The sequence below is a fragment of the Planococcus citri genome, chromosome 3 (assembly GCF_950023065.1).
Source record: "Planococcus citri chromosome 3, ihPlaCitr1.1, whole genome shotgun sequence".
Classification (NCBI taxonomy): Eukaryota; Metazoa; Arthropoda; class Insecta; order Hemiptera; family Pseudococcidae; genus Planococcus; species Planococcus citri.
Genome location: NC_088679.1, coordinates 27,138,898 through 27,151,054, shown reverse-complemented (window position 1 = coordinate 27,151,054; position 12,157 = coordinate 27,138,898). Strand labels below are relative to the sequence as shown.

General features: G+C 33.2%; 2 protein-coding genes across 2 annotated transcripts; one reads left to right on the top strand and one right to left on the bottom strand.

Moving 5' to 3' along the window:
• Positions 1 to 2,152, bottom strand: LOC135841178 (uncharacterized). Its single transcript, XM_065358014.1, has 2 exons — positions 1,762 to 2,152; positions 1 to 1,038 (listed from the first exon to the last, which is right to left on the bottom strand). The coding sequence occupies exons 1-2, from the start codon at positions 1,804 to 1,806 to the stop codon at positions 61 to 63; spliced, it is 1,023 nt and encodes a 340-aa protein (XP_065214086.1). The 5' UTR covers positions 1,807 to 2,152; the 3' UTR covers positions 1 to 60.
• A 1,240-nt stretch (positions 2,153 to 3,392) lies between these two features.
• Positions 3,393 to 11,304, top strand: LOC135840484 (glutamic acid-rich protein-like). Its single transcript, XM_065357062.1, has 27 exons — positions 3,393 to 3,451; positions 3,530 to 3,607; positions 3,716 to 3,796; positions 3,883 to 3,960; positions 4,058 to 4,138; positions 4,222 to 4,299; positions 4,404 to 4,484; positions 6,624 to 6,701; positions 6,777 to 6,848; positions 6,962 to 7,045; positions 7,132 to 7,206; positions 7,295 to 7,345; positions 7,483 to 7,557; positions 7,655 to 7,723; positions 7,790 to 7,840; positions 7,909 to 7,932; positions 8,033 to 8,092; positions 8,167 to 8,208; positions 8,317 to 8,379; positions 9,027 to 9,056; positions 9,143 to 9,223; positions 9,544 to 9,567; positions 10,058 to 10,084; positions 10,288 to 10,431; positions 10,510 to 10,809; positions 10,891 to 11,052; positions 11,180 to 11,304. The coding sequence occupies exons 11-27, from the start codon at positions 7,135 to 7,137 to the stop codon at positions 11,183 to 11,185; spliced, it is 1,281 nt and encodes a 426-aa protein (XP_065213134.1). The 5' UTR covers positions 3,393 to 3,451; positions 3,530 to 3,607; positions 3,716 to 3,796; positions 3,883 to 3,960; positions 4,058 to 4,138; positions 4,222 to 4,299; positions 4,404 to 4,484; positions 6,624 to 6,701; positions 6,777 to 6,848; positions 6,962 to 7,045; positions 7,132 to 7,134; the 3' UTR covers positions 11,186 to 11,304.
• Positions 11,305 to 12,157: the final 853 nt, after the last annotated feature.

The window sequence follows — 12,157 nt, the reverse complement described above, 5'->3', positions numbered from 1 at the left end:
AACATAAAAATAAACTCATTGATTTGTGATTTCAAACTATGGAAACGATTCTATGATCAACTAAATGTTGGTGTTGAATTTGCCATTCAACTTGACTTCATTTCCATTGATTTCCACTTTATCCCCACGTTTGCAATTTTTTATTTCAACGTCGTTGATGTAAAATTTGTCACCTTTCCAGTAAGAATTCACACCATTACATCCATTACAAATTACCTTCAATCCAGAAAAACCGTAAATTTTCTTATCATCACTGGAAGTAGTTATTGGCACGTCTCCCGTCTTAGCGCTTTTACTTGCGGTCTTCGTTACCGATCTCCTAGTATTTTTAACAGCCCTAGGTCGTTTTGGGCTAACAGGTCTGGGAGTTTTACGTTTCTTTGAGCTGGAATTGGATCCAGGGCGATTGTTGTTCTGAAAGCTGAAGCTCGACTCGTCATTAAAAGCTGCATTATCAAAAACTGCATTGTCAAAACTGTCTTCATTGAATGAATTAAAGTTTCTGGATGGAGAAGTGGTACGATTATTGATAACATTGTCCCTAAGGAGAACGTTGGGTCCGAGAAGATCATTGATTACGTTATCATTTTTGCGTGGTTTCTCTTCGCCATCTCGAATATTTCGAACGAATTCACCATTAATTCTAAGCTCATTTGAATTAATTACGACGCTATCTGTAGGTCTTACATTTTCAATTTTTTCACCATCTACATACAACTGCCCATTTCTACAATAGTGAGGTATATGAGATGCGTTTATTTTTGCTACAGATGGGCATTTATTGCCATTCGCTTCTCGTGTTGGATTTGCACTAAGAAAAGAACTCCTCCCAGTTCCAGGGGCTGCGATGATCTTCTCGACGAGTTTGTCATTCACTTTTAACTCATTGAAGGTAACTTCTACTTTATCAGATGGTTTGATAGATTTGTATTGTTTGCCATTTATTGTAACTATTCCATTAATACATTCAACGTTGACTCCATTACAGAATGTTGTATTCACTGGTGCACATCCGTTCAAGGCGGCAGGTTCAATTCCCTGAAACAGTTGCGCGTGGTATAAGATCGATATGTGTGTAGTTTTTACCAGGCTTGTTGACCGAAAAAAAAATATTTCCGGTTAAGGTTATGGTTGAAAATTAAACAAGAAATTCAAAATGTCGGTTAAAGGTTACGGTTAAGGTTATTTATTTTTTAAAGTTACTGTTAAGGTTCAGGTTACGGTTATTGATGACCATTTTTTTTCAGTTAATGGTCAAGGTTAAGGTTACAATTTTTGGGTGGTAATTTTTCCAGTTGAGCTTAAAATTTTGGTTAATGGTTAAAATTACAGTTGAAAATTTGAAAATTTCCAAAAATGGCAAAAATTCTTTCGGAGTTTGAAATTTTGAAGTTTAAAAATTTGAAAAACTGCTAATATTTTTAATCTTTTGATCATTTTTTTTGATTAAAATTTCAAATCACTATAAATCACATTGAAAAAAAACTCAGATAAAAAGAAATTAATTTTAAAATTTTGTAACCGGTTTTTTTCTAAACATTTTTCGGGTTATCGGTTATGGTTAGTGATATTTCAAAAAAAAAGGTTTTTTGGTTACGGTTAATTTTTTTTTCGGTTAATTTACTGGTTAATTTGCGGTTACGGTTAATGGTTAAAAACCGGTTAACAAGCCTGGTTTTTACTTGATTTGTTTGTTCAACTCAACTTAGAAAAAGGTACTTAGTAGATAAGTACTTATGTGGAGGAGGTGAAATATCTTACTTCAAATAGTACGATGAAAACGATGAATATGGTTATGGTTTTCATTTTGATAGCGCGTGCCACAAGTATCACGTTTGATTGAAAAATAGTTCAGAGTAGTGCTCAAGCTTCTGCTTTTAAAGCAATATTTATTCCAGTTCTTGTTAATTGAAATGTGTTTTCACACTTGGGTAGGCACCTCTACCTATACCTACAAGTTAAATTTCGAAGAAAAATTTATTTGAATTCTTGTTAATGAGAATAATATGTTTTTGCACGTGCATTTAGTTGTACGTATGTAATTTCAATACCTATCTACCTACCAAAAAAAACTCAAATTTTTATGATCATTAAGCATAATAATGAACCACCCGTGTGAACTTTAACGAATTTATTTTTAAATTTTTAAATTTTTTTTCCGACGTTGTTGAAATGTGCAAAAATTCAATCATTATCGTCGATATTTTTTGTCATTCTAAAGTGTAGGCCTGCTCGTTATACTTAGGTATGATCATAGAAATCACAAGACAAGTGTATCGTTTAAAAAACATACTGATGTAACATCTCTAATCATGTCTCATGATACCTTTCTACTTTGTTAATGTGGTCAGCACGAGCACGATTAATGAATGCCTACATATTGCAACTGAAAAATTCTTGTATAAACTGCCACTTTTCAAGTCAAACAATTTTGAAAGAAACTGAATCGAAAAAGAATGTCCTAAAACCCCTGTAACCATGCATTTGAGCTCTTATAAATTCATTTTTTGGATGACGATTTCTGAAAATTAAAAAATTAAAGAAAGTTGTTCAGAATTTTAACGGTGGTTTTCCAACTTTTTCATGAGATTTAGTACAAGGGCTAGAAATGTTCCTTAGGACTCCCCCTTTAAGAAAAAAGTTGTCCCGGAGGATCGACGGGGGAAAAAAATCAAAATTTTACCAAATTGACCAAGAAAGCTGAAATTTGGGATACACTCTATTTTCGACATGCCAAATCTATTGAAAACTGCTTCAAGCCGTTTTGAGCAGTTCTGGAGCCTGCAGCAGATTTTTGAAACTCGAAATTCCCACAAAATTTCACCAAAATGGAGTTGGAAAGACGACATTTATTCTGCAAACTAATTTCAATACGCTACGAAGTCAACTGCAGGGGAATTTCAAGTCGTTTTGGAGCATCCAGCGATTTTTTGAAAATTACTGGAGCCTCCAGTAGATTTTTGAAACTTTAAATTTCCTAAAAATTTCATCAAACGGAGATTGAATGTCAGAATTCATTCTGCAAACTAATTTTAATACGCTATACGAAGTCCTCTGCTGGCGGATTTCAAGGCGTTTTGGAACCTCCAGCAACTTTTTGAGAGGTCGTATGGTGCTTTTTGGAAAATTGGAATTTTCAAGAAGTAGCTGGAAGGTTCAAAACAATTTAAAACCATTTGAAACCACCATGTAGTCGAATTCATATCGTATTGAAATTACCTAGTTTGCGAAGTAAATTTCAGCTTGCCAACTCCATTTAATAAAATGTTGCGGGAATTTCAAGTTTCAAAAATCTACTAGAGGCTCCAGTAATTTTCAAAAAGTCGCTGGAGACTCCAAAATGACTTGAACCCACCTGAAGTTGTCTCCAGAGGGTGTATGGCCTTTGGGGGGCAATAAAGATCATAATTCCGGAAGTCCTGAGACTCCTTTAGAAGATTACATTGAAGAGGTAAATTAGTGGACGTTTTTGTGTTTGTTTTTCCCTTTCAATTTTTACATAATACATTTTAATAATTCTTGCATTAAGGAAAACCCAGAAAAAAAATCATTATTTGATGGATTCAATCCGGGAGAAAAGTATGGCCAGCTCAAAGATAAATTTAAGGTACGCATATATTTGTGTTTTAATAATATGTATTCTTTTAGTATTGAAATAGAAATAGGTAGTTAACTATGTAATGGAACTTTATCCCAACACTATCATGTTTAAAAGAACTTGAAATGGCCTTTGGGTGGTAATAAAGATCACAATTCCGGAAGTCCCGAAACTCCTTTAGAAGATTACATTGAAGAGGTAAATTAGTAGACGTTTTCACATTTTTTTTTCTTCTAATTTTTACATAATAGGTACATATTTTAATACCTAATTCTTATCTTAAGGAAACCCCAGAAAAAAAATCATTACTTGATGGATTTAATCCTGGAGAAAAGTATGGCCAGCTGAAGGATAAATTTAAGGTACGCGTATATTTGTATTTTAATATTCTTTTAGTATTGAAATAGAAATAGTCAACTATGTAATGGAACCTTATCCAATCATTGTAACGTTTGAAAGAACTTGAAATGGCCTTTGGGTGGTAATAAAGATCATAATTCCGGAAGTCCTGAGACTCCTTTAGAAGATTACATTGAAGAGGTAAATTAGTAGACGTTTTCATGTTTTTTTTCTCTTTCAATTTTCACATAAGTAATACCTTTTGATAACTTGTACATATTAAGGAAAACCCTGAAAAAAAATCATTACTCGATGGATTTAATCCTGGAGAAAAGTATGGCCAGCTCAAGGATAAATTTAAGGTAGGTACGCTTATATTTGTATTTTAATAAGTTAGTATTCTTTTAGTATTGAATTAGAAATACATATGTAATGGAATCTTATCCCAACACAATATGTTTAAAAGAACTTGAAATGGCCTTTGGGTGGCAATAAAGATCATAATTCCGGGAGTCCTGAAACTCCTTTAGAAGATTACATTGATGAGGTAAATTAGTAGACCTTTTCATGTTCATTTTTCTCCCTCAATTTTTACATAATACATTTAGTCCGGCATATGACAATAGGAGTAATTGCACCCCCCCGCCGATCCTCCGGGACAACATTTTTATTAAAGGGGACATCCTAAGGAACATTTTAATGCAAAGTTGCCAAAAAAAAAGTTGGCCTTACTTACAAAATGGTGGCCATTTTGATTGACAGGTCAGCCGAAATCGCAGATTTTGCGTTATAACATAGGACTTACACAAACTTTTTCAAACTTTACAAAGGTAGATCGAAAGATCATGCAAAAATTTATCACCTGTCCAAATTTCAAGTGCTAAAGTGCGTTTTTCGATTTTTGGTGAATTTTTGAAAATCGAATTTAGGCCAAAAATGAGGGAAAAAATCAAAATTTTACCAAATTGACCAAGAAGGCTGACATTTGGGATATACCCTATTTTCGACATGCCAAATCAATTGGAAACGGTTTCAACCCGTTCTGAGCAGTTCTGGAGCCTCCAGCAGATTTTTGAAACTCGAAATTCCCACAAAATTCCATCAAATTGGAGTTGTAAAGCTAAAATTCATTCTAAAAACTAGTTTCAATACGCTACGAAGTACTGCAGGTGAATTTCAAGTTGTTTTGGCGCCTCCAGCGACTTTTTGAAAATTCCTGAAGCCTCCAGCAGATTTTTGAAACTATAAATTTTCACAAAATTTCATCAAATGGAGATGGAAAGCTTAAATTTACAATACTTTCCAATTTTAACACCCTCAGAAGACGACTTTAGGTGGGTTCAAGTAATTTTATGGCCTCCAGCGACTTTTTTTGAAAATAACTATAGCCTCCAGCAGATTTTTGAAACTTTAAATTTTCACAAGATTTCATCAAATGGAGATGGAAAGCTGAAATTTACTCTACACTCCAATTTTAACACCCTCTGAAGACGACTTCATGTAGGTTCAAGTCATTTTAGGGCCTCCAGCGACTTTTTTGAAAATTACTGGAGCCTCCAGTAGATTTTTGAAACTTGAAATTTCCCCAACATTAAGTTATCAAATGGAGTTGGCAAGCTGAAATTTACTTCGCAGACTACATGGTAGTTTCAAATGGTTTTGAAGCTTCCAATTACTTTTAGGAAATTTCAATTTTCCAAAAAAACGTCATACAACTTTTCCAAGAGTTGCTGGAGGCTCCAAAACGACTTGAAATTCACCAGCAGTCAACTTCGTAGCGTATTGAAATTAGTTTGCAGTATGAGTTTCGACTCTCCATCTTAGTTTGATGAAATTTTGCGAAAATTTCAAGTTTCAAAAATCTACTGGAGGCTCCAGTAATTTTCAAAGAAGTCGTTGGAGGCTCTAAAATGACTTGAAATCCACCAGAAGTCGTTTTCAGAGGGTGTTAAAATTGGAAAGTATTGTAAATTTAAGCTTTCCATCTCCATTTGATGAAATTTTGTGAAAATTTATAGTTTCAAAAACCTGCTGGAGGCTTCAGGAATTTTCAAAAAGTCGCTGGAGGCTCCAAAACAACTTGAAATTCACCTGCAGTACTTCGTAGCGTATTGAAACTAGTTTTTAGAATGAATTTTAGCTTTACAACTCCAATTTGATGGAATTTTGTGGGAATTTCGAGTTTCAAAAATCTGCTGGAGGCTCCAGAACTGCTCAGAACGGGTTGAAACCGTTTCCAATTGATTTGGCATGTCGAAAATAGGGTATATCCCAAATGTCAGCCTTCTTGGTCAATTTGGTAAAATTTTGATTTTTTCCCTCATTTTTGGCCTAAATTCGATTTTCAAAAATTCACCAAAAATCGAAAAACGCACTTTAGCACTTGAAATTTGGACAGGTGATAAATTTTTGCATGATCTTTCGATCTACCTTTGTAAAGTTTGAAAAAGTTTGTGTAAGTCCTATGTTATAACGCAAAATCTGCGATTTCGGCTGACCTGTCAATCAAAATGGCCGCCATTTTGTAAGTAAGGCCAACTTTTTTTTTGGCAACTTTGCATTAAAATGTTCCTTAGGATGTCCCCTTTAATAAAAATGTTGTCCCGGAGGATCGGCGGGGGGGTGCAATTACTCCTATTGTCATATGCCGGACTAATTTTAATTCCTAATTTTTGTATGTATTAAGGAAAACCCCGAAAAAAAATCATTCCTCGATGGATTTAATCCGGGACAGCACTATGATAAGGCTAAAAATGCACTCCAAGTAAGGTTCTGTCTTCATGTTTCACGGTTTTGAAAATAATCGTTGACTGATAGCTTTGAAATTATGTATCATTAGAATTTGAAGTGGCCGTTGGGTCAGCATAAGAAAAATTCAGAATCACCGGATGATAACGAAACAGATCATGAAGTAAGTCATTCATTATTATTCATCCTGTCACCTGTGAACTGGTTTATTTGTAGATGTAGGTACCTACTTGCGAAATACTTGACCTTTATGCATGTTTTATTTGTTTTCCAAAGGGGAAGGAGCACGCGAAACCTAATTCTTTTTTTGATAATTTAAAACCAGGAGAGAAATTTGATCAAGCTAAGAATGCTGTTAAAGTATGCTCAAACTAGGTACATTTTTATATTTTAATACGTTCGGAAATTAAATATTAACTCGGAGCTTGAAAATTCTGTATCAATAGAACATGAAGTGGCCGAATTTATTTGGTCGTAAAAATCAAGATCCCAATTCGCCCGAAGGTGATGAATTTCCCTTAGTGAGTCCTTTCAAAAAAAATAAAATGCATACTTCAAGAAAAATATCAAAACGTGCGCGTAATGATTCATTTTTTTTTCATGTTTCAGGCAGAATTGGCCGATGATTTGAAAAAATTGGAAGAAAAAATACCCGATGAAGTAGGCATTTATTAAAAACATTTTTTTTTTTTAGAATGTTGACATATCGTATACGTAGTTACTAGATAGGTATAGACTATAATTAATAATGTCTCGATGTACATACTCTATTTTTGTTCAACTAATTGAAAATGTAGCATTATCCCGTTCATGGTCTGAATCCGCATCATTCTGAAGGATCTGAACATGAACCTGAAAACTCACCTGACTCTGTAAGTAATCGTTCTTTCGACAAAGTTCAATTATTCAAATCTTTTATTTGTTTTCTAATATACTGATCGATGAATTTGGGAACAATCTTTATTGAAGCATTATTACTCAGCTGAAAATCCTGATGATAAATCTGGAAATGAATCACTTGAGCCGGAAACCATGGGGGTAATTTTTATGATATTCGGAAAGCGTTAGAATAATGTTGTTGATCGAATATGTGATTTATTGTAGGAAATGTTGGAAGAAGAATTAGAAGAACTAGAAAAAGAAGCTCATAGTCCGGTAAGAAATTGTTAAGAAATTTTCTCAATACCCATTTCGCTATTTATTCAACAAAATTGGTATTTCAGGAGAAACCAGATCATCAATGGCCGGTTCGTTTTGAAATCATGTTTGAAATTTTTGAAAAAGTTTTTATCAATTTTTTTCATTTTCTGTGCATCTAAATTCGTAAAATTTTCCATTTACATATAGGATTGGTCTTGGAATCACCACGATGATCAAGAACCAGAGTCACACAAGCCACATTCTGAGGTTACCTACTCGCCTAATTTAGCATTTTAATTTAATTTTGGTTCTTTGCATCATTTTTCCAATCATTATTCTAGAAACATGGACATGATGGTACTCATCATGATGGACATTCTCCGGTAGGTACCTATTAATACTTCCTGAATTAACTACATAATTACTTGTCTAGGTGATTTTTTGTATGTAGGTACTTACTTACTTACTTACTTATTTATACATCTTTTTAGGAAGAGGAACATGGCAGTCCTAAACATCACAAAGAGTCACATCAGCCAAAGAAACATGATGTGGTAATTTACATATTTAATTATAGTTTTGATTACCTACCTATTTTAAAGAAGAATTGAATATGATTCTCTTCGCGAAAATTATTGTTCTGTGGTGAACCATGGTGATGTAGCAACTCAAATTGGATAACCTGATAACTCCCTTCACCATTTTTTCTTACAAATATATTTGACTGGAAGTTTAAGTGCTTTCCTTATCTACAGGGGACACTCACGGAAGAACCTAGTTACTCAGTTGACTATTTTTCTGTTTTTTGTTTCCAGTCGAGACAGGATAAGGACTCATGGGGTGCTTTAGAAAAAAAAAAAAAAAAACAGGTGCTCAAACAAAAAAATAAAGCGTTCTACGATGTAGATATAAACTGATGAAAAAGTCAAAGAGTTCTCAAATTTGATCCACTTTTAGTAATGAAAAAAATGAAGATAATTTCAGTTCCAAAAGTAATCTGATTTCTTCCTTATTCCTTTTAACTTTAGATTTATGGTATTGAATCGTGATAATAGGTACTGGTACTTATCTAGTTTGAGTTGCAATATCCACAATGAATGCAAATGAAGGCTCACTTAATTGCATAATTATACACCTACTGGACTTACTTATCCACTACAAACGATACCATATGTTGTTAATCTTGTATAAAATATTCTAGGATGAAAAAGAAGACTTTTCAGAAATTCCAGTAAGAAGCTACATTTATCACAATAATATTATGTTTTATGGTTCGTTACTTACTCACTCCAATCCATGAAACATTTTATAATTTAGAGTTGGTTTTGGGCCCCTGCAACGAAAGATTCTAAATCCAAAGAACATAAGAATCATCATCCTCAAAAACATGATACTGAAGTGAGTTATATTATATCCGGTTTTATTTTGAAATTAAGGCGTTTAGCAAAGATAAAATTTGAGTGGGTGTTCTTACCTACTGCTGATTACAATTTAGAATCATTATTTAAGAATCTTATAGGTACGTGTATTACTGAAAGCCATTTCAAACTCCTATATGTAGTTTGAATAATCAATTTTCAAAAGGATTAGGTACTACAATAATAAAAAAAAACTGAGAGTTTTGGCCTCGATTCGCCAAAAATAAGATGGAATTACCTATTTTCAACTAAAAATTTAATACTGTTCCTCTTTTACTTTTATTTTTGCATGAATTGCAGCTTTATCAGGAAACCAATTACGATGTGAGTAAATATTCAATTGGAACTAATTGTTTGGAACATTTTTTAACGCCGGAATATCACAGGTTTACACTGAAAGTGCTGATTAAATAGAAATGTCAACAGTAATAATGTAGACGATTCTGCTTTTAATATCAGAATTGAAATGAAAAAAAAAAAAAAAAAATGTCACCCAAATGATTTAAAAGTTGGTTTTTATGAAAATTTCACTCTAAAAGGATACTTAGGTCTAAAATTAGGTGGGTACTTTAAAATTCAACAACGTTCAAAAAGTACCTACTTAGATTAGATTAGAATCATCTAAGTATCAGAAACAAATCAGAAATAAAAAAGTTTAAAAATGTAAACCTGTGAAATAATATTAAAGAAAAAAGTACTTTTTAAAAAATATTTTACTCATTTAAAATTCAATATCTTCCATTGGAGATAAAAATTTCATTCTGTCTTTTTTTTTTTCTTTCAAATACATCCTTCGTTTATTGTGTTAATTTAGGTTCGTGATATTGGAAATAATCGAGAGGTAATTTTCTATCATTATTGTAAGAGTGATCTTGTGACCATAATTTTTATGCTTTCCTGCAGGCAGTGATTGTTATATAGGTAGCATTATAATCACTAATTTTTTGTAATAAAATTCACCCAGGCGATTTTTCTAAGATTTGATTTTGTGTAATATATGAACCTTCCTTCATATTTACCTACTTACGTTTTCAAAACTTTCAGAAAGCAAAAACGCAAGGAGATGATAGCGATGGTGACGGAACGGAGGACGAAGATGACGATGACGGTTCCGACGACGACGAAAATAAAGATGGAAATGAAACTGACGATAACGACGAAGATGATGATAATGACGTCGGTCACGAGGTAGGTACATTCTACAAACAATTGTCACACTTCTAATACGTACCCATCTAATTTTTAATTCTACGCAATATTCTATAGAAAGAAAAAGGAAACGACGAAATAGATCCAGACGAGGAGGAAATTCTAAAAGAATTAGAAGAACGAAACAAAGAGAAAGATAAAGGTAAAAAGAAACCTAAACGCGACAGCAGTGATGAAGCTGATGATGATTCCGATTCAGACGACGAAGACGATGATGATGACGATGACGACGACGACGACGGAGCAGCAGACGACCAGTATTTAGATGAAGCCAAAAAGAACTTCTCTATTTGGAATCTCGTTCTGCCAATGATCAAGGAACAGTTGCCTAGTATTCCTAATCCGTTCAGTGTGCTGGTAACATATATCTATATTTTTTTTTTCATGATTTACTTAACTACTATCTAGGTGTAATTATGGAATAATTTTTTCCATAAGAATCGAGTCACTGTTTCTTTCGGATCCATTAACGATCTGCAAAGAGATCCGGAGTACTTGCAGAAGTCATTGATTAAAAAAGTCAATCAAAAATATAACGAAAAACACGAGAAAGCCTTACCCGGAACAACCATATCGTTTTGGCCTCCAACTATTACTCGTGTGCGTTTTTATTTTTACGTTATCTTACCTACCAACTTGCGACCATACTTGCATAAATTTTGCTTCGCTTTTGAATTTATGTATTTTTTTAAATTGAAAATCTTATATTAATAATGATATTCAATAGGGATGAAAATTCACCGAATCACTGGAAAGTACCCAAACCTACCTACTGCCGTAAAAGAAAAGAGCTCAGTTTGCTTACCAAAGTTGGAAATTATTGTATCGATAATAAACTTTACAAAAATCGAATTTTGTTATTTTCAAGCTGTGGTGAACTTATTTTATTTACGTGGGATCGACAAATTCTTCCTACCTAAGTGGGAGGAAAATCCAGCGATTGTTCTGAAGGCAGAGGGAGGGTGTGTAGGAATAGGTATTTATGAAGCGAAACGTTTCTCTGATTACGCGAGTTAATTTCTTATGTATTATTGATGAAAAATTAACTTTTCAACAAATGGATTCCATTTTTAAATAGGTTTTTATTATTTTAAATTATTCCCTGCTTAATTGACAAGTGATTAACGACCTGTCCTAATTTGTTGATGAAAATTTGTGAAATATATTACCGCGCATAAGAAGACAAAAACCTTACCCACGTGTACTTTATTCGTTTTGTAAAATTTCAGTGTCAAGTTCACAGTTGGTATTGCTGTCAAATGGAAATATGTACTTGCCTGTTGCTTAATTGCTGTAATGCTGTGAAATATGTTCACACACCTTGTTCTTCATGGCAATGTCAAGCCCTTGAGAATTTTTTGGGGGCGTTGAATTTTACGGTTCATCAGCAAAAGTATAATTTTGAAAGCGATTAATTCTCGAATCCATAAGAATGATTTATTTTTCATTTTTTCTGGGGCTATTGCATGTCCATTCGGCCTCAATTTCAAATGCAAGTATTTTGATTTTACTTTTTTTTTTTACAACAGTGATTTATTAGGTGTTATATACATACATGTATTATAACTTTCAAAAATTTTTAAAATAGAAAAAATTCATCGGATTGAAAAAAGAAATAATCTGGAGATTTTGTATTTTAATCATGGAAAACCTATAGTGAGTTGGAGGAGATGAGAGGGAGGCGAGGGGGATGTAAAATGTCCTG